The 21,430-nt window shown below is 58.3% G+C and overlaps 1 protein-coding gene and 1 long non-coding RNA gene across 2 annotated transcripts in view; both read left to right on the plus strand.

The window, feature by feature from the left end:
• The window catches only part of LOC148662208 (uncharacterized), a 146,727-nt gene that overhangs the window by 7,423 nt on the left and 117,874 nt on the right, over positions 1–21,430 (plus strand). The gene's annotated exons all lie outside the window — the stretch shown is intronic.
• prkar2aa (protein kinase, cAMP-dependent, regulatory, type II, alpha A) lies at positions 487–19,744 on the plus strand. Its single transcript, XM_088637123.1, has 10 exons — positions 487–1,217; positions 14,899–14,934; positions 15,560–15,696; positions 16,848–16,954; positions 17,398–17,551; positions 18,693–18,794; positions 18,928–19,002; positions 19,100–19,165; positions 19,244–19,382; positions 19,477–19,744. Exons 1-10 carry the CDS (start codon positions 980–982, stop codon positions 19,599–19,601), a joined length of 1,179 nt encoding a protein of 392 aa, XP_088493249.1. The 5' UTR covers positions 487–979; the 3' UTR covers positions 19,602–19,744.

The raw sequence follows: 21,430 nt of genomic DNA on the forward strand, positions 1-21,430 counted from the left end.
CTGCTCCTCCCCGGTCTCGGCCCTTCATGGTCCCCGGCGGCCCGGGCGCTCGTCACGGGCCAGGCAGCGAGGGGGCGCCCCGGAGGAAGGGGAGGTAGACGGGGAGACCCGCAGAGGAGGCTGTCGAGCCGGGGAGTTACCTCGCAGCCTCGCCCGAAGGGGCTGGTCGCCGCCGCCGGACCGAAGACGCGGGCGGATAGATCGAGAGATAAATAAAGCCCACAGCCCCACGACAAGCCCGGAGCGGTGAAGTCGGCGGGGTCCCCCAACCCCCCCAAAAAAAAAACCTGCCCTCCAGCCGGGGCGGTTTACGCGCGCGCGAGCCGAACGTTTGTTTTTTTTTTTTTCATTTAAAAAAAAACTTTTCCTCGCCTCGAGCGCACGGGGGGGAAGGGCTCGAGCGGGGCCTTAACCTGACCCGGCCACGAGCCAGCCGCGCCGGGGTTCGTAAACACCGCCGGTTCCGCACGGAGCGGCCCGGGCTGCTCGTCTGCGTGTTCCTCCTCCTCCTCCTCCCCGAATAAACCAGCGGGTCTGAGCCGCCGCCGCCGCCGCCGCTTCAGGAGGATCTGTGCGATTTGGAGCTGTCAGAAAACACGTCCCCGCGTGTCTGTGTGCAGCTGCTCCCCACGACAGAGTATTCCCACTCGTGTGTGCATCGTGTAATCGGCTTGCCGTACGCGTGCTCGTGTTACGTTAGGTATTATTTCCCAGTCAGGGGGCACCGTGTTGTTATTTTTTTTTCTCCCCTCTCTCGTATTGCATGCACTTAAGTTTCAACAACAGAAAAAAAAAAATTTTTTCCGACCCCGCCCCCCCCTTCATTCCTGCGCTATTTTAAAACGCTTTGTTTTTTTTTTAAATCAAACAAAAGCTGACCCGACCCCCCCCCCTCCTCCAGACCCCCACATACACACTCGCACACCCTCCTCTGAGGGGTGAGTTCACAGGGGAACGAAAATAAACCACAGGCAGCGCCATGAGCATCGAGATCCCGGCCGGCCTGACGGAGCTGCTGCAGGGCTATACCGTGGAGGTGCTGCGGCAGAGGCCGCCGGACCTGGTGGAGTTCGCGGTGCAGTACTTCACCCGCCTGCGGGACGGCCGGGCCGGCAGGGCCCCCGCCAAGGCCGTGCTGTTCGACGGCGAGCCCATGCAGACCGAGTCCAACGGGGACGAGGGCGAGGAAGACGACGACGACGACTCCGACTTCGAGCGTGAGTAGCGCCGCGTCCTGCGGGATCGTGGCCGGCGAGCCTGGGCGTGGATTGAGTCGGCGAGCGGATGGGCTTGTTCGGGTTCCTTGGGTATCGAGGGGGTTAACGAGCCTCCATAGGTGCGCGTCAGGTCAGGGGGGGTGAGTCGTGTGTCGCCCCTCCACAGAGCGAAGTCGAGATGAGGTGCACGGGTCTCTCCTCATTCCGCGCAGTCCCAGCTCAACAGGTCGTGCCCCACCCCCCTCACACTGGCGTGGACCCAGTACCCGACATCTCCCCCCCCGCGCGTTGAAACCGTGAGAGCGGTCCACGCGGGTGCGAGACGAGCTCCGAGCACGCCCGCCCCCCTGCTGTTGATGACGAGCCGTGTCAGTGGGCTGGCCCAGTCTCGGCACCGGTCACTGACAGCGGCGCACCTGTGTGCTGAGAGAGAGTCTCCCACTGCGCAGGTGTGATGATGGTGATGCTCCTCTGAGCCCGGCTGGGTTTCTCTTACTGGCGGAGAGGGTCTGCGTGGGTCCGGTGACCAAGGTCTGAAGTCATGGAGGAGCTGGGCCACTGTCACTCTGCTCTTTAAACAGGCCTGTCCCTTCAGCCCTGGTCTCAGTGGTCAGTGTGTGAGGGGTGTGAAAATCCGTCAGTCTGCCAAGCTCCTCGTCTGGTCTGCTGGTGTGATCGAGCGATGGCTTCTGTGTGACTGGAGGGCAGCTCTAGAGTGGGGGCTGAAAGCCTGGGAGAGCTCGGCACCAGCAGTCTGTCAGCAGAGTTTCCTTGTGTTGTGTTGGAAGAACAAATGTTTGCCGAAGGGCCTTGGGAGTTTTTTTTTCTTCAGCTGAGCAAGATCTCTATGAGCTGTGTGTGTGTGTGTGTGCGCGCGCGTGAGAGAGAGAGAGAGAGGTGCTGCAAAATGAGCTCTCAAGATGTTTTTGAACTTTGTCGACACGAGTGAGACAAGTTGCAAAACCAAAATTAGCACTGGGTGCCACCGAGCTGAATTGAAGCGAATGGTTGGGGGACAACCGGTGGGGTGTTGGCTGCAGAATCCGGAGCTGTGCAGCGGCCTGAGGGACAGTGACCAGACAGGGCTCACTGCACTCCGGAGACCGGGCTGAGAGAGACGGGGAGGCATCTGTATCCTGGCGCGTTGGTCTTGCTCATGTGTCGTGTGTATACGTTTACTGTGCTGTATATACCAGTACACTTGCTGCTTGGCACTGGTGATATACAGTTCTTGGTTTTATCCACTTTTTTGTGTTTGGGATCTTATTTTAGGTTTATTTTTAGCTACAGTCCCAGAGAGAGAGGCTTGAGTCTTGAGTGAGATGGTGAAAAGCAGAGAGGTGGCGCTCGAGGTGGAAGGGGAGCGATTTGGGCAGGAGAGAGGGAAGGGGACAGACAGAAGTCGGCTTCCTGCAGATTTCTCTTGAAGTTACTCTCCATCACGTGACTGTTTTTTCTTAATTTGTTTCTGCGCAGTGGGTCGTCGATGTCTTAGTCTCTCTTTGTGGCCAGCCATCAGGCGAAATTGATTTTGCGACGTCTGGTTTATCGCTCTGTTTTCATTGTGCGCTGTGTAACAGTGGGTGAGGTGCTGTGCTGGTCACTGTTGCGCCTTGGTAATACTGCGGTCAGCCAGGCCAGCACAGCACAGCACAGCTCTCCGCTCCCAGTCACACTGGAAACCCCGCGAGGCGGCAGGAGAAGTAAAACGCGGCACTCCCCTGCTTTGCTAAGAAAGAGGAAGAGGCTGTTCTGACACAGGTGTGTTACTCTCCGTCTTCCTCACTCTGCCTCCTGTGTGGAAGCAGTGACATCCGCTCTGTTCCCGCTGAACGGCAGACAGGTGGAGGGTGCGTCACGGGAGGCTGAAAAAGATCAGGGTCCCCAGCTGCTGTTTCTCCTCTTCCTCAGCCACGGAGTGAGCCTGGCTGCTCTTCTCTGGGCGGAGAGAGGAGGGGTCTTCTACCCCCCGTGGGGCGGAGAGAGGGAGGGGTCTTCTACCCCCCCCGTGGGGCGGAGAGTGGGAGGGGTCTTCTACCCCCCCCCCCCCCCCCCCCGTGGGGCGGAGAGAGGAGGGGTCTTCTACCCCCCGTGGGGCGGAGAGAGGAGGGGTCTTCTACCCCCCCTGTGGGGCGGAGAGTGGGAGGGGTCTTCTACCCCCCCTGTGGGGCGGAGAGTGGGAGGGGTCTTCTACCCCCCCTGTGGGGCGGAGAGTGGGAGGGGTCTTCTACCCCCCCGTGGGGTGGAGAGAGCGAGAGAGGAGGGGTCTTCTACCCCCTGTGAGGCAGAGAGTGGGAGGGGTCTTCTACCCCCTGTGGGGCGGAGGGAGCGGGAGAGGAGGGGTCTTCTACCCCCCGTGGGGCGGAGAGAGGAGGGGTCTTCTACCCCCCGTGGGGCGGAGAGAGGAGGGGTCTTCTACCCCCCGTGGGGCGGAGAGAGGAGGGGTCTTCTACCCCCCGTGGGGCGGAGAGAGGAGGGGTCTTCTACCCCCTGTGGGGCGGAGGGAGCGAGAGAGGAGGGGTCTTCTACCCCCCGTGGGGCGGAGAGAGGAGGGGTCTTCTACCCCCCGTGGGGCGGAGAGAGGAGGGGTCTTCTACCCCCCGTGGGGCGGAGAGAGGAGGGGTCTTCTACCCCCCGTGGGGCGGAGAGAGGAGGGGTCTTCTACCCCCGTGGGGCGGAGAGAGGAGGGGTCTTCTACCCCCTGTGGGGCGGAGGGAGCGAGAGAGGAGGGGTCTTCTACCCCCCGTGGGGCGGAGAGAGGAGGGGTCTTCTACCCCCCGTGGGGCGGAGAGAGGAGGGGTCTTCTACCCCCCCGTGGGGCGGAGGGAGTGAGAGTGAAGATGTATTTTACCCCTGAGGGGCAGAGACAGAGGGAGGGACAGTAATTCTACCGCTCAGGAGAGAGCAGTGTATGGTTGCTATGCAGGTGTGAAGAGGCTTAGCATCAAGTGCTGTTGCTTTTAATTGAAAAGGGTTTCTCTCTCTCTCTCAGCCTCCCCTCTCTAACTAACCCCTTCCTTGCTGGATAAACCATCTTTCAGTGATCGGAGCCGCTCCGTCTTCATCCTCTTTTCCTCTGACTTCCTGTTCCCCTCGTTCCCCCTTTCTCTCTCAGTCCACTCACCCCTCCGTTCTGTCCGGCCTCTCCTCTCTCGCTTGGAGACTGCAGTGCAGAAAGAGAGCCCATGGCGCTTACTGTACATGGCATTGATTTAGCTATTTAGGACAAGTGATCAATAGAGATATTCAGAATGCCTCATAAACAGCGTGCACCTGTCCACGATGACTCTCCTCGCATCTCCTTCTCTGTCTGTCGTGCTCCGTCTTGTCTGTCCTGCGGTAGCTTTTGCTTCCCCTGAAAGTTAAAGGGATGGTGGTGTTTTGTTATAGGGACCCGCATCTCTGCCGAGCCTGAGCTCATGCCGGTACGTGCAGGGAAAGGACGTGTGATGCCGTTAGCTCATCTCTTGCCCTTAATAAAGGGAGAGTGGTTCTGGAGTCCGTCTGACGATTCTGTCACGCTGGCGTGAGTTGTGTCAGTGAAGCCGCTGAGGACAGCGTGCCCCTTCACAGTGAAGCACAGCTCACAGCGGGCTCTGTCTGACAGCCTCTGGGCAATCTTCAGATTCCTACCCTCTCCTGTTTTTGCGCAACATGTGAGCGTTGGCATCTCTCGATTTCCGATCTCCCTGCCCACCCGCCCGTGTCCCTCTCTCCCGCCCTCTTTCCAGAGGTAATGGAGAGCCGTTAGCTGTTCAGGCAGTCTGGGAAGAGAGGGGGGTGGGGTGGCAGTGATGTTTAGAGCAACAGGCTCAGTGCTGTGGAGATAGGGAGCCGGCTATGTTTACATATCTCCCTCTCCACGTCCCTCCTCCTCTCCCTCTTCCCTCGCTATCTCTCTCCCTCCCTCTCCGCTTTACATTTTGAATTCAAAAATAGATCCATTGGCATGACAGGCCTGTACCAGTTTTCCCCAAAGCATTTATATCCCCAGACCACTGTCAACAGAGAGGGTGCAAAGGCCGGTGCGCTTAGGGTAATAAATTAGTCCTCGTCCTCTGGTTCTCTCTCTCTCCTGGGTGAGCTCAGGCTCTGCTGCAGGGCGCTAGAGAAGCAGCCCAGGTGAACGACGGAGACTGAGCGTTCCCGATCTGAAACTCGGCACAGCTGGGAATCTGGGAGCAGCTGGGAATATTGGGCTTCGCCTCTCCCATTCAGATGGTTTCTATCTCCTTGCCAGCGAGGCGAGGAGAGAGAGGAGGTTTATTCTGTGTCAGAGCCCCCCTTAATTCCCTTCTTCTGCTCTCGCACGAGGCGCTCCTCGGAGCTGCTGACCTTCGAAGCCGGGAGTTTTGACGTGTGTGTGTATCCCGGGGCGGCTGGGAAGCGTGTTCTGTAGGGCTGTAATTACGCACAGCTCGTTCCTGTTCTCAGCCGGCACTTCCTCCTCGTGTGCGGCCTCGTTCCTCTGCTGGACCCGCCCTGGGAAAGCCAGGCTCCGCTTGGGGAGGGCGAACGAGACGTCCGCAGCCCCGCAAGAGACTCGCTCTCCCCACGTCACAGGCTCGGGGGGTTTTTTTTGTAGAAAATTTAGGAAGGATTTGCCGTATCCGCGCCAAAATGCGGACCGGGGGTGGGGGGGGGCACAAGGTGAAACTACGAGGAAGTGCATTTAAAAGTGCGAGTAGGGGGGGCGGTTTGTTTCCACGGAGCGTGGCTGGGGTCGGCACCTCGCTGCCTAGCCGCGCGGTTGGGGCCGATTCCTGGCTTCCTTCTGGGAACAGCTGGATGAGATCCGCGGAGAGCTGCATCTGTCCTCTCTCTGCTGCCCGCCGAGCTGTTGGCACTGCCCGGTGGGCACGTGTAGCAGGGCCTGTCCTCAATACTGGTTTCACTCACTACTTTGTCCCTGAACGCCTTTTTCTTAAACTTGGAGGGGGGGGGGGGGATTATCTTCCTTTACAAGTGTTGGACGTCAACAGGTCACTCCTGAAATGAACGCCGACCTCCTGAAGATTTGACTAGCCGGGCGGGAGCGCACTCTGTCTCCAGGAGGCCCTTTTGATTCTTGTGTGAGGTGGAGAGCAGAGCTCTGAGCAAGAACAGAGTCTCATCTGTACCTGTTTCACGCCATAAATCGCATTCAGCAGGCCACGTGCGTTTCAATCCCACAGGTACGCTGTTTCACTATAGGAGTACTGTCGAACAGCGAGCGCCAGAGCAGAGTTCTTTTTCCCCAAACATTCTTGCACGCGGTGTTCCGTGCGCTTACACGGTTATAAATCTGTGCCAGAATTCCCAGAACGAGCCCAGTTGCTGGAGAGGTTTACCATAAATTATGGTGGCTGTCGCCTGCGATCCGCCACACTTTCCACGGTGCTTGGCGAGCTCAAGGAAGTTGTGGATAACCGGCACTGTGACGTCGTCACAGCTGAATGAAAGGAGGAGCTGGGCCAGCAGCAGGTTTGGCCCGCATGTCCCGACGAGGCTGAGAGGGTTTTCGGTACAGTTCAACACAACGGCACTGGGGGAGCTGCAGAAGGGACGTCGTGGGGCGCCTCCCCAGAGCGGGAGCCCTGGTGCCGAGCGGGGCCTCTGCAGTGACCGGGGAGGGAACTGTCCGTGCAGTAGCAAGGCGTTTTACCTGGGTCCGTGAGGTTTTTTCCGCCTGTCGGGGTGAAGTGGGCTGAGCCCTGCCTGCTTTTCACACTTTGTGCTCAGCGCAGCCGGAGGCAGCAGCAGCCTGTGTCTCTCCCGTGTCGATTCCCGGCTCAGCTGTAGCTGTGGCCCGCCCTGAACCCAAGCCCTGCTCCGGCTTCTGTGGAACGGGTGTTGACAGCACAGCACGTTAATAGGTAGTCTGCTTATAGCCTTTATGTCCATAATCAAACTGTACAGGGCTGTTCTCAGGGCTGGATATCGCTACAGTGTGCTTGTCCTGGCCTGTGGTCACTGTATAGACTGGACTGAGCTGTTCTCAGGGCTGGATATCGCTACAGTGTGCTTGTCCTGGCCTGTGGTCACTGTATAGACTGGACTGAGCTGTTCTCAGGGCTGGATATCGCTACAGTGTGCTTGTCCTGGCCCGTGGTCACTGTATAGACTGGACTGAGCTGTTCTCAGGGCTGGATATCGCTACAGTGTGCTTGTCCTGGCCTGTGGCCACTGTATAGACTGGACTGAGCTGTTCTCAGGGCTGGATATCGCTACAGTGTGCTTGTCCTGGCCTGTGGTCACTGTATAGACTGGACTGAGCTGTTCTCAGGGCTGGATATCGTTACAGTGTGCTTGTCCTGGCCTGTGGTCACTGTATAGACTGGACTGGGCTGTTCTCAGGGCTGGATATCGCTACAGTGTGCTTGTCCTGGCCTGTGGCCACTGTATAGACTGGACTGAGCTGTTCTCAGGGCTGGATATCGCTACAGTGTGCTTGTCCTGGCCTGTGGTCACTGTATAGACTGGACTGAGCTGTTCTCAGGGCTGGATATTGCTACAGTGTGCTTGTCCTGGCCTGTGGTCACTGGGTGTACTGGGCTGTCCTCAGGGCTGGATCTTGCTACAGTGAGCTTGTGCTGTCTAGCGGTCACTGGATAGACTGGACTGGATTGTGCTCAGGGCTGGGTCTTGCTGTGTATGGCTGCTGTAGTACTGGGCAGTTAAAGGACATGACTAACACACGTCTTCTCCCCTTCCTGGTCTGGCCCTGTGAAACTGAGTTTGTCACATCACAGGGCCCTTCTCTTTCTGTTCAGAAGTTTAATCCTGTGTCTTCAGAGGCCCAAGGAAATTCAGTCTTTCATGGGGATTGATGACTCGTAATTGTGCCTTCTTAAAATAGCTAGATGGAAACTGTTCCCACTGCCACACGGAACGGAATTTCTGGAGTTTCCTAACTGTAAGCAGAAGTAGCCCACAATTCCTGTCCTGTCCCAGCGCTGTCAGTACCAGAGTAAGCCGAGAGTTCGTCGGGTAGGTCAGTTCGTGAGTCAGCGGGAGCAGGAGTCTGTGGCTGTGCACAGCTATGGGAATCACTTACTGCGCTGGCATCTGGGGAATCCCCGTGTAGTGGAGAGAGGGAGAGGAACTGTGTGTGGGTGTGGGAGAGGGACAGAGGGTGTGGGAGAGGGACACAGGGGCCTCCGCTGCTGTCCCTGGTCCTCCCTCACTCGGGGTCTCTGAGAGCCACGTTCCAGCTGCCTCACTGCTGCGACCATCTACTGTGTTGCCAAGGCGGCCGTTTGAGACCCAGGCAGAAAAAAAAAAGCACAAATTACCCTGTCTTTAAAAACCCAACAATAGTCTCCCTCCCTCGACGCAGCGCCTGTGAGAGACAGCCAGGCAGGCAGTTCTCAGCCCTGGCTCCGGCGCGGCGGGGAAGGGGTTAACTCCGCACCGCGCTTGGAGAGCGCTGCTTCCTTATATGGGCCTGGGTCAGGGAGAGCCAGAGGCAGGGGGGCTGCCGGGCGGGGGGAGGCAGGGGGAGGCCCGCTGCGCTGCCCGTGTTCGGAGAGGCAGGGGAGCGCGCGGGGCTCTGGTCTCGCGGCGGGAGGGGAGCGGATGTGGAGGTTGTTGGTGCAGTGTCTCGGCAGAGCACTGCAGCGTGGGGCTCCCAGATCCGCCTGACGCTCTGAACGGCTCTGCACCTGGGAGGAGGGAAGAACACATCCTGTGAAGTTTTTACTTCAACAGCATGGCTGCAAATTGTACTTGGTGCCCAGTCCTGCTCTGTGCTGCACACTGCCAGGGTCAGACTCTTCTTCCTCCTCCTGCCCAGTCCTGCTCTGTGCTGCACACTGCCAGGGTCAGACTCTTCCTCCTCCTCCTCCTCCTGCGCAGTCCTGCTCTGTGCTGCACACTGCCAGGGTCAGACTCTTCCTCCTCCTCCTCCTCCTGCGCAGTCCTGCTCTGTGCTGCACGCTGCCAGGGTCAGACTCTTCCTCCTCCTCGTCCTGCGCAGTCCTGCTCTGTGCTGCACACTGCCAGGGTCAGACTCTTCCTCCTCCTCCTGCTCTGTGCTGCACACTGCCAGGGTCAGACTCTTACTCCTGCTCCTGCACAGTCCTGCTCTGTGCTCTTCACTTCACTTCTGCGACTTGTCTACATGTGTCTGCGGACATTTTTCTAAATCTGCTTTCCGGGCTTCTCTGGGATTTTTTGTGCTTGTAAGTAAAGGAATTAAGGGGAGGGGGTGTATTCTGCAGAAGGCCCCTGTTCCAGACAGGTGCTGTGTTTCACTCCCAGCACAGACACTGCTGCCTCCCTCACGCTGGCCCTCCCAAGGCTCGGTGAACACTGGCCGTGCAGAGACTGCAGCCCCTCTCATGTCTTGACTGATCTAATGGCACAGGCAGAGAGCAAAACAGGTAGCTTCCTTTCCTCTTGTGTGCACTCTGCGGAGTTGATAAATTCTCTCGTTCCATGGGAATGGCTCTGTGACCCATCCACCTGATAGTAAAGGTAATATATGACTGCACACGTACTGATAGGCACAGAGGCACAGACGGGCTTGCGTGCACCTGTTCGACTGTGGCGGGCTCTGTGTGTGAATGTTTGCTTTGTGCTCCATCAATACACTTTGCCCCAGAGCCTGCGACTGCTGAAACCTGGAGTGGATCAGACTGCTCTGCACCGGGAGTGCTGACCGGGCGCTTGTGAGGCCTGAGCAGGTCCTGGCAGTGCCCGCCGGTGTGTGTTCCCAACTGCCTGGTTTGTCTCGGATATCATTGCTCCACGGGGCACAGTTTTCACTCCACTGTGCAGTGAGCCAGCTTGTGTTCCTTCACAGTTCATGTCTTAAACGGGTCTTTCTCCTGGGCGCTGAGCGCCTGCTGAGAAATGGGAGCCGCTGGTGTTCTTGGCTTGATATTCGGAGCTGGTCTGTTCAGTCAGCGCCCAGCTGTCCTGTTGTCACCAGTGTAAAATGTGTACGTTTTTAGAGCGCTTCGCATCCCACTTTGCCTTGAGATTGATCCAGTGACGTTAGTGGGCCTGATTAATTATTGGCCCTGCTAATTAGCCTGGTTTCCTTGGAGACCGAGGCGGGTGGGGGAGTGGGTGTTAGCAGTCCTGGCTGTTCGAACTGAGCACGCACCAAACTCTTGTCTCAGGCTTTCTGCTTAGCGGGAGATGTGCCTCGTTTCTGGTTAATTATTGTCTATTGCTCCTAAATTTTTTTCTTTCTGGAGCAAAAATGCACTCTGGAAGGCAACTGACGAGCTCCCCCCCCCCGACTTTCTTCTGCTTCGGAAGTTAAATCCTGCTTTGCCCGATCTCACCTGACTCCAGAGCTCAGAAATTAGAGGCGAGACGGGCGGGAGTTTCTTTTCAGCTCGGCTTAGAGCCGGTGCTGGGGGTCCTTGGTGGGGGTCATGGAAGAGCCTTGCCTGTTGGCCTTGAGAGGAGGGACACAAGGCTGGAGGGGGGGGGCGATCTCCCCCATCTCCCTCCCACCCAAGGCTGAACCCAGACAGTCCCGCACAGCCAGAGTCCTTGCCCTTGTGAGCCCGAATAACCTGCTGCCAGCGGCCCCCGCGCTGGGGCGCAGCAACAGCTGAAGTATTGACGGCGGCGCTGGGATCCGAAGGAGTCGCGCCGGCAGCAGCAGCAGCAGCGATCTCCCTGTTCCCGTGGCGTAGCTGCACCAGCCAGGGCCGTGTGTGGGGGGCAGGCTCGTGGCGCGAGCGCTCTTTAATTAAGCCCGCTCGGAGGGAGGAGATCAGTCCACCTCAGTGCCGCGGGGAGGGGGAGGGGGAGAGGGAGGCCGTGCGGCTCTCTCTTGCGCCCTGGTTGCTCTACGCGATGAGTGCCGGCGAGCGAGGCTGAGCCCTGGCGCCTCCCGCAGGCTGCGTCGAGGCAGGACCCCGGTGCCCTCTCCTCCGGGCCCTGACGAGGGGTCCCCCCCGACACACGCGCCCCGCTCTCGGCTCCGCAGCAGGCCGCCCGGCTGCGGGATTCCCACGCGTTGGCGTGCGTCGGCGCGCGCGCTTCGGACAGGTCACAGGCGGGAGCAGGACCGCGCGGCGCCACGTTCCTGGTCTAGTAGCTGGTGGGTTTTTTTTGGGGGGGAGCAGGGAGCCTGGCTGGAACCCCCCGAGTCCAGCAGCTGCTGTTGGCTTCTGTACAGAGGGCCTGCGGCTGGAGGAACCCCGCATCTACCTGCCTCTCCTCCTCCTCCTTCCCTCTCCGTCTGATCCTGGGGGGGGGCGGGGGGGCTCCGTCATTAAGCTCCTAATCAGCTCTCTCGTTGAAGAGTGACGAGGGGGTTGGCAAGGCGACGGCAGGATGAGGGGGGTTTCCTCGCGTTCTGTCGCTGTGGCAACCGCAAAGCGCTCGCCCATACCGACGACAGAAGTGCCTGCGCGTGCGCGCGCACACACACACACACGCCAGCGTGGACATGGATGTGCTCGCGTGCGGACTGCGGGAGGGGAGGGGCGCTTGTGGACAGGTGCGGAAACGCTGCGCACCGAGGCTGATGGGCTATCTGGACAGGCTGCCGCCAGCTCTCGCATCCCACCTGCGTCGCTCCCGATCCCACAACAGGCCCATGCCGTGGCTTTGCCAGTGCTTCCGAGGGGTCCGAGTGCCTCGATCGGGTCCCCCGGCGGTCCAGTTTTCAGGCCTTTCCCCCTGGTGGAGCAGGGCTCTCTCCTCTGCGGACCCATCCCTGCGGTGGCGCCCCTCGCAGTGGGCCAGGGTGTGTTCCTGTTGGTCTTCTCTGGGTCAGCTCTGCCTGGGAGGCCGCCTTGTCCTTCTCTCTCTTTTTTTTTTTCGTTTTTAAATTTCTCCAAAGACGGAGTGGGAGAGGGCAGGGTGCTGTAACCCCGGGGGCTCCTAACAAAAGCTCCAGCGCTTAGTTGGCCGCACAGGGGAACACACACCTGCTCCTGTCAGGATCTGGGAGAGCAAGGAATATCGCTCTGTAGAATAGTGCACTGAGAAACAGTATCCTGACGGGAGAACTGGACCACATCTGGGCACAAGGAGCACACTGTGTATAAAAGGGTGTCTTCAGTGCCCTTTTGACTCAAAGCCCACGGGCCAGTAACACCCTGTGCTGTCACACCCTGTCTGAATCTAGCCCCTTGTGCACGTGTGCCCTGGACTGGGTGCAGAAAGCAGCCTTTGTTCCTGGGGACCCCGCTGGGCAGACTCTGAGCTCCACCCTGCCCCCCCGCACCCTGGATGAGATCCCATGTCCTGACCGAGCGCTTTATCGCAAAGAGCAGTTGGGAAAAGCTGCTTTCAGAGCCGGGCCCGGGCTCTGCTGTAGAACCGTCACCGCTCTCCTGTTCGCATCGGGAGCGGCGCAGACTGTGCAGAAGCGGTCTCTGTACGGGCCCCTTGATGTAACGGCTCGTATAGACCCAGTGGGGCAGACCAAAGCTGCAGAGCTTCTCCCGGGTTCTCTCTGCCTGTCATCTGCTTGACCTCCCGTTCCCAGCGCCCGAACAGGCCGTCCGTCGTGCACAGTGCAGTAACCTCAGCACCCCCGCCCTCCGTGTGTCGATCCCGCTAGGACAGTCTGTGCTGTCCGGCTGTCTTCTCCGCCAGCGGCAGAGAAGCCCTAAAACCTCCTAACAGGCTGTAGAGCCTCGCAGCTCCCGTGGGCTTCGGGGTGACGGGACAGTGGTGCAGACGAAACCCGAACTCCTGCCGGCAGCCGGAACCTGCGCCGGGGCTGTTCCAAGCGCGGGGGGGCACACCAGGTGCCGCGGCCTTTCCTTACGGCACTGTCTCCCGGGGGCACGGCTGTTGGCGGAGACGCGGGCGTGTCTTCCCAGGTGATCACGTTTCACGCCCTCGTGTGCGGGCATGGTGGCAGCGAGCGTTGATTTCTCGAGGCGGGAGTGTTGGGGTGTCTCTCGTGACCGCGTGAAGAGTTCGCGGATGTGGCGGCGCCGGAGCCGCCGTTCCGCAGGGGGACCCAGGTGTGAGAGGGGAGGGTGGGCTCCTCGTTGACGGGCGCCGGCTCTCTGGTACTCTCCTGACACTGCCCCCTCCCCTAGCCCCGTCAGTGTGCTCCACTGTGATGCGCTTGCACTCTCCTCACTGTTACAGCGGTCTGCGGTTCACTATAGACCCCAGAGCTACAGTACAGTGTGTTGTGGCCTAATATATTTCTGTCATCTCCAGTTTACCACCCTCTCGCAATATACCCTATAGATAATTATAACCCATTACAGTTTTTTGTAGAGCAGTAATTATAATTTATTACAATAGAGTGCTCCAGTTGGCTCTATTAGTGTGCTGGATTCCTGCGTACTGTGAAATGGTACACTGTGGTTAAGTATGGTGCTTTCTGGTTTAGTGCGACATACAGCACTAACGTAACCTGCAATTCAGTATACAAATGGCCACCACAGAGTACTATGTTCTATCTCTGCCTTAGTACCCCTCTTTCTCTCTGTCCCTTTGTCATTAATGAGTAAACAGCAATTGCCTGTTGGCTCCCTTTGCTAAATGTCTGTGAAGAATTTCTGGGCCTAGAGCCATTCCTTTTCACCCTTTCCTCGTTCTCCTCTCTCTCTCCCCCTGCCTCCTCCACTGCCAGTGTCCATCTTTCTCCTCGTTCTCCTCTCTCTCTCCCCCTGCCTCCTCCACTCCCAGTGTCCATCTCTCTCCTCGTTCTCCTCTCTCTCTCCCCCTGCCTCCTCCACTGCCAGTGTCCATCTCTCTCCTCGTTCTCCTCTCTCTCCCCCCCTGCCTCCTCCACTCCCAGTGTCCATCTCTCTGCTTGTTCTCCTATCCTTCCCCTCCCTCTTTGTGTGTCCACCTCCTTACTGACTCTCTCTCCCTTCCTCTCCCAGTGTCCACCTCTCTCATTCTCTCTCTCTCTCCCTCTCCTTCCTCCTCTTTCTTCATGAAAATCAGCCTGCGGGGGGCCGAACTCCCCCCCCGCGCGCAACTCTCTCTGTCACAGCCTGTCTAATTGCTGCTGTGAGGATTGCAGGTACAAAGGAGAAAAGCGATATGAAAATGAATGAAGTCAGTGCTGCAGCTGATGGTTTTTCTCGGTCTGCAGCTCCTTTTTTGTTTGAAGAACGCAGAGGTGAAAGGTTGATTTACAGACGCTGCCTGCCTCTGACGCAAGTGTGAAACGCTGACAATAAGCAGGCTTGCCTAGGAGACCTGTTTTATTAGCACGTCTCTTTAGATGTCGCAGCGCTAGCACAGCTGTGGGTTACGGCTCTCCGTCGGGGTTTCGTGGGGATTTTGCCTCCCTGCCTTTGAGACGCATCAGACGTGCGCCGCGCCGCGGCTCGATGCGTTGTCCAGCCGTGTCTGCGGGCCGCTGTCCGTACAATCCTGCGGCGCAGGAAAGCAGAACAAGTGGCCGCATTTGAGGTTCCCTGTGCTTTGCGCTGATTTGTATTTGTCTAGCCTATAAATCCCCACAGAACCCCCTGCTGAGCAGCCGGAGTAACTGGTTTCTCTGCATTCCACCGTGCTGTGTGGACAGGCCTTGCAGAAAGCTCATTCGGCTTGTTCCCACTCCTGTGGCCCAGTTCACCGTGATCGGATCAGTACAGAACCATGAGAAGAACAGACCGGCTCCTCCGTAGCTTCACATCGCCCCCCCCCCCCCCCCCCGTTATGAGGCCAGTTGCAGTTTGAACGTGCTGTTGTGTCCTCCCAGTTTCTGTTCAGTGACGGGTCTTTCTCTCTCCCTCCTCTCCAGCTCCTCCCATCAGCCGATTCAACAGGAGGGTGTCAGGTAAGAGACTTGGGGCGGGAGGGAACTCTTCTCCGTGCTGCCCTCTGCTGGATGTCAGACCACAGTCCTTCCCTGACATGACCAGGGTCCAGCCCCCAGCATGGCTGACCTGCTGAAGGGAGGGGGGGAGAGGCAGTATCGTTGTTGTGCCCCAGTGATGAGCTCCTAGCTGTTCTGTCACAGGCCTTTGGGACAACCAGCTCTTTAATTGAATTGTCATATTAATTATCAATTTCTCATATGCTTGTTGAGCTGGCTGTGCCAGAACCTCCCGGATCATCTGCTGTTCCTTCCTCCAGGCTTAGAGAGGAATTTTTTAAAAAAATAAAATGATACAGTAATAAAACAGGCACGCAAGAGGGCTCTTTCTTTCACTCCCATTCTCAGTTTGTTGTTTGCAGTCTCTTCCTCAGTGCCTGCTTGTGAAGTGTGTGGGTTTTTTTCTGTTAGTTTCTCTTCGTGGCCATCTGTCAGCTCAGTCTGTCTCTGAATTTCTTGAGTCTCTAAACAAAATTCTGTGCCGGGCTGGGGTTACCCGGAGGGCAAAGGGTACAGCAAGGGGTCACAGGGTCACAGCCCATTACTGATGGTCTTCCCCCCCTACCCTACCCTTCCTCTCCCCCAGTCTGTGCAGAGGCCTTTAACCCTGACGAGGAGGAGGAGGACAGCGAGCCCCGGGTCGTTCACCCCAAAACTGACGAGCAGCGCAGCCGGTTGCAGGAGGCCTGCCGGGACATCCTGCTGTTCAAGACCCTCGACCAGGTACCAGTCCAGTCCAGTCCAGATCCGTCTCGCTCTGTAACAGCACAGTCTTCTTGAGCACGCTGACCGGGTACCAGTCCAGTCCAGTCCTGACCCGTCTCGCTCTGTAACGGCACAGTCTTCTTGAGCACGCTGACTGGGTACCAGTCCAGTCCAGATCTGTCTCGCTCTGTAACGGCACAGTCTTCTTGAGCACGCTGACCGGGTACCAGTTCAGATCCGATTATAGAGCTGGAGGCTGTCCTAATAATTGCTTACACTTATATAGTGCTTTTCTGGACACTCCACCCAAAGCGCTTTACAGGTAATAGGGACTCCCCTCCACCCCCACCTGGATGCACACATGGCTTCTGTACTGTGTTAAGGATTGTGTTAGCTTTTCCTGGCAAATATCTGCATCTTCCCGTAAAGCTGAAAAAAGTTTTAGAACAGAATACAGAACCGCTCTTCATTACCACCCTTTTAATGCACACGGATACTGCATAACACGAAAGGGCCGCGCGTGTGCGCGTGCGCGCGTCGTCGCTGGAGATGGTGCCTCTGCTGTTGCCATGGAGACCCCTCCATGAGCCCATGTGTGGGCAGAGGGAGGGAGAGAGGAGGAGGAGGAATGGAGAAGGACAGAGAGGGAAACCGGGGCTCGTGTAAATGGACGCAAAATGAAAAAAAATTGTAATGCTGCCGAAAATCCAAGAGCAGACGTGCGTCCGCAAAACGGGGTGGGAGGAACTGCGGAGATGGGCAGGCTCGGGGTCCCGCAGGGCCCGGGCCCGTACACAGGGCTGCAGCAGAGAGGGGGGGACTGAGGCCCACCCTGGGGGGAGGGGGGAGAGACACCCCCTTTAGCGCCCTGCTCCAGGGCCAGCAGGGGGGGTCACGGTGCGAGCAGGTACCATTGCAGCCAGGGACGCGCAGCTGTGCTTCCTCCCGGCCCTCTTGCGCCGCTGTGCATCGGCTGCATGCGATCTTGCCCTGGGGAGGGGGGGCAAACATCCTTCTCCAGGCCCCCCTCTATGAGCCCTTGAGACCCCAGTTTCACAAACTCCAACCCCCCCCCCCCCCCCCCGCCTCTCTCCTCGCCCGCGCTCCCTGGATTCCAGGCGAGCTCTCTCCTCCCCGTGGTTAACGCTTTCCTCCCCACCCCCCCGCAGGAGCAGATGTCCCAGGTCCTGGACGCCATGTTCGAGCGCCGGGTCCAGCCCCAGGAGCACGTCATCGACCAGGGCGACGACGGCGACAACTTCTACGTCATCGAGAGGTCAGTCCGCCGCTGCCGCCGGGCGTGTCCGTCCTGCCCCTCCGTGTGCCCGATCCAGCGGGAGTCTCCTCTCCTCCGGCCCTGTGTTTACCTGGAGTGTGTGCTGCTCTATCGCTTTTATTGCGGACATTCCTGCAGCTCCACAGCAACACTGCCTTACAAGGACAGGTGCTGGGGGAGGGGGGGGCTCTTTCTGAGGGCAGTGGTTTCTCTGCTCATTCTCCCCTCTTTCTCTCATCTGCAGGGGCAGAATCTCTCTCTTCCCCCCCCCCCCTCCCTCTTCAGCAGGGGCAGAATCTCTTCCCCCCCCCCCTTTTCAGCGGGGGCAGAATCTCTCTCTCTTCCCCCCCCTCCCTCTTCAGCAGGGGCAGAATCTCTCTCTCTCTCTTCCCCCCCCTCCCTCTTCAGCAGGGGCAGAATCTCTCTCTCTCTCTCTCCCCCAGGGGCGTGTACGACATCCTGGTGCTGAAGGATGGTGTGAACATCTGTGTGGGGAAGTACGACAACAAGGGCAGCTTCGGGGAGCTGGCGCTGATGTACAACACCCCTCGCGCTGCCACCATCGTTGCCACCAGCGAGGGGGCGCTGTGGGGCCTGGTGAGACACTCCCGTCTCGCCTCGTTTAACCCGGGGGCCCGTTACCAGGGCTGGGGGCCAAACTGTGGCACAGCTGCAGGATAATCAAGCCCCATTCAGGGTCTGGCTCTGTCACTCGGCGTGAGTTACTGACCCTCGTGCTGCTCTGTCCTTCGAGAGAGGCGTCAGACCGAGGGCCAGTTGTCAGGGACTCCTGAGCGGCAGGTTGCGAGTCAGTTCAGCCCCCGCAGGCTGCTTTGGATGAAAGTATCTGCCGAGTGTGAGTAGTCAACTAGGCCTGGTGTCCCATCTATTCTGATCAATTCCAGGTGCTTTATTGGCATGAACGATGAGTAAAATCAGTGTTGCCAAAGCAAAACAAATACTATTAACATAAAACAAAAATCTACAGACCTTTACAATAAAGACACAATCATAAGATATTTACATCTAAACAAACGGAGCATTACTGGGAGACGGGCTCACTGCTCCTCAGGCTGGGACAGGAGATCACATACTGGGCTGCCAGTTCCAGTAGGACGTGAAGCTGTTCTGATTCTGGCAAACATGGGAACTCTGGGATTAGATTTGTAAATTTAGGGAAGAATGTTTCTCTAACTCCATCTCTGGCTGCCTGAGCCCTTAGTGCTGAGGGAGTGCAGGACTGTCACACAGCTGTGTGACACTGACACCTAGTGGACTTCTGGCTGTAGTACAGTGTAGTGTACTGCTGTAGTTTCTCCATTACAGTCTAGTCACTTTTAGAGCTTTACAAAGAGCCCTTATTTATTTATTTTGAGGTTCCTGCATCACATTTTGTTTGTTTTTATTTAGAGAAAGATAGAACCAAATTAGATACAAGTGACATGTTTTACACAGACCACATTTGCACAGTACAATATTGTGCATACATATTGTATGTAGGTGTGGTCTAATACTTATCCGTTTTCTCTCTCTGTCTTGCAAATATTTTTGCAGGTTTCTTAAACTGTGTACACTCAAAACAAGGAGGATATGTAATCTTCTGCGAGTGTAGGGAGGTAGAAAAAGCACATTACATTACACTGCAAGAGAAACGAGAACAACAGAAGAAACATGCATTCAGGTTTCTCGATTCATTTGTTCTGAACCTCGGCGTGTGTTCCGGGTGCCTGTCTTCCAGGACCGGGTGACGTTCCGGAGGCTCGTCCTGAAGAACAACGCCAAGAAGAGGAAGATGTACGAGATCTTCATCGAGTCCGTGCCGCTGCTCAAGTCGCTGGAGGTGAGGCCTGGGCGTGGCTCTGGGGGGAGGGGGGTGGGGGTTCTGGGGTGAGTGATTTCCTCCCCCCACCGCGGGGCTGGGGACCCCTCTCCGCTGCCCTGACGCTGCCCTGTTCCCGCTGCCCCCCCCCCAGCTGTCGGAGCGGATGAAGATGGTGGACGTGCTCGGCGTGAAGATGTACCAGGACGGGGAGCGCATCATCGCGCAGGTAGGGCTGTCCCCACCTGCCCGCTCCCCTCGCCGCGCCACGGCCCAGCCCCCCCCCCCCACACCGCTGACGCCCTCGCTGTCTCCCTCTCCGCCAGGGGGACAAGGCGGAGTGCTTCTACATCGTGGAGTCCGGCGACGTGAAGATCATGATGAAGAGCAAGGTGAGTCGGGGAGCCGCGGCGCCGCTCGCCGGCGGGCGGCCCCTCCCGTCCCGCTGACCTCCCCCTCCTCTCCCCCAGACGAAGGCGGATCAGCAGGACAACGCCGAGGTGGAGATCGCGCGCTGCACCAGGGGGCAGTATTTCGGGGAGCTGGCCCTGGTCACCAACAAGCCGAGAGCCGCCTCTGCGTACGCCGTCGGGGACGTCAAGTGCCTGGGTAAGACGGGGCGTCGCCCTCGCGCCCTCGCGCCCTCTCCTCCGCTCCCCTGCTCCCCCCTCATCGCTCCCTCTCTCCGTCTCGCTGTCCCCAGTGATGGACGTGCAGGCGTTCGAGCGGCTGCTGGGCTCGTGCAAGGAGATCATGAAGAGGAACATCGCCCACTACGAGGAGCAGCTGGTGGCTCTGTTCGGCTCCAGCATGGACCTGCGGGACTGAGAGACCACACCCCGTGCCTTACTGTCGCGCCCCGACGCTCCCTGACACCCCCGCCCCGACGCACCCGCACCCCGACACTCCCACCCGCCCCGACACACCGACGCTCTCACACTCCGGACTTCACGTTGACTTCCAAGCGCAGGCAGCCCCCTCTGCCCCGCCGTGCTCCCACGGAGATGCACACACAGACCCGGCTGGACAGGGGCGCGCAGGCGGACAGGCTCCGGGGGAGAGCCGGGCCCTGGCGGTGGCGATGGAGCCCCCTGGCTCCGCACACTGCCTCTCCCTCTTTCTCACACCGTACCCCCCACCCCTCTCCTGCTCCCTGCTGCCCCTCTCGGCTGAGCACAGCACGAAGAGGGTGACCCTGATCCCCCGCCCCCCGTGCGCTGAAAGGGTCAGAGAGACTCCAGGGTCCTGCCCGCGCTCCGCTGCGCTGCCGGCTGCAGAGGCACACGGGGGTCTGCGTCGTGCTGCCCTGTGCCGGCGGGGGCTGAGGCAGTCTGTAGGAGAGGCCCGCCCGTTCTGAGGGCCGCGCTGCGCACAGGGCCAGGCCCCTGCTCGGAGCCCCCGCTGGCCCCGGGGCTGCGGTTCTCGCCACACAGCGGTCGCCCCCAGCTCCCCGGACCCCTGTGCGTGGGGTACACACACCGGTTGCTGCTGTGCTAAACCGAGCTGCTCAGCTTGGGGGTGGGGGTGACGCCTGACCAAGCACAAGACCCCCCCACACAGGCAGGCGTGGGGGTTCCCGCCGGCTTCAGCGGGGAACGGAGGAGCTCGATCGCGTGGGACCCCCGGGGCCCAGCGATTCCCTGCAGGCGGCGCTCGGTGTGGTCCGGACAGCAGGGGGCGCAGCTGTGTGTGTGACGGGCGGGGGGGTTGGGGGGAGAGGGGTCACAGCGAAGTGCCTTGGCACCGCGGGGTCCTGCGGTGGGGGGGGGCGCCCCGAGTCGCTGACCGAACAGACACCGAACTACAGCCAAGGAGACCGACGAGACGGGACACTCCGCTCTGAAGAAACGAGTATATATCTATAAAATCCCCCGAGAAAAAGCAAAAAAAAAAAGTTTTAGAAAATGCATTTTTGAAGAAAAACGTTGAGAAAAAAATCTTTGATAAAAAAAGTGTTTCCTCTTTGGGGTTGAATCCTGCCAATGATTGCTAACCTGCTGTTCTTGATTCAGTTTGTGCTGGTGATTCTACAGAATAATTTGTGTTCCGGGTTTGATTAATATATACTTTCCACCTGTATTATTATTAATAGTATATTATTACAATTTTGTTGTTTTTTTTGACTGATACTAAAAGGCAAAAGCAAGTCCTGCTTATTTCTCTTAGATTCTCTGAAGAACGAGTTGCTCTGGAAAACTGTTCAAAATAAAAAAAACAACATTTTGTTAAAAGTGTTTGTTGTTGGTTGGGGAGGGATGGCCGAACACGTCTGTGTGTCCAGAGAAGATGGTATTTCTACTTTGAACCGGCAGGAGAGTGTTCTCTGTCTGCATCTGCGGGCAGTGGGAGCTCAGAGGGACCTCTGTGCACAAGGCAGTGGGCTCTGTCTGTCTGTACACCGCAATGGCACTTTTAGCGCCGGCCCTGCCTTGCAAGTCCAACTCGTGCTTTCTTCCCACCACCTTTTGAACACGCAAGAGTAATCTGGGATGTTTTGCGATGCGTTACTAGAAGCAGCCACAAGGTGGCAGCCTTCTGTTGGGCTAGTTTGGCTCAGCTGGAATGCGGCACATGAACGTGCTCGTTTCAGCGTGGGGTAATTCCGTGGATGTTTCACTCAGGCTTCAGGCCTGGGGCAGCTCTTGTACATGGGCATT

Source organism: Lepisosteus platostomus, chromosome 6 (genome assembly GCF_059453375.1).
Source record: "Lepisosteus platostomus isolate fLepPlt1 chromosome 6, fLepPlt1.hap1, whole genome shotgun sequence".
Classification (NCBI taxonomy): Eukaryota; Metazoa; Chordata; class Actinopteri; order Semionotiformes; family Lepisosteidae; genus Lepisosteus; species Lepisosteus platostomus.

Coding starts and splice junctions, on each gene's coding strand:
- prkar2aa (XM_088637123.1), top strand. CDS start 980: ATGAGCATCGAGATCCCGGCCGGCCTGACGGAGCTGCTGCAGGGCTAT. Junction 18,795..18,927: donor CGCTGCTCAAGTCGCTGGAG/GTGAGGCCTGGG, acceptor CCCCCCCCCCAG/CTGTCGGAGCGGATGAAGAT. Junction 19,003..19,099: donor GGGAGCGCATCATCGCGCAG/GTAGGGCTGTCC, acceptor CCTCTCCGCCAG/GGGGACAAGGCGGAGTGCTT.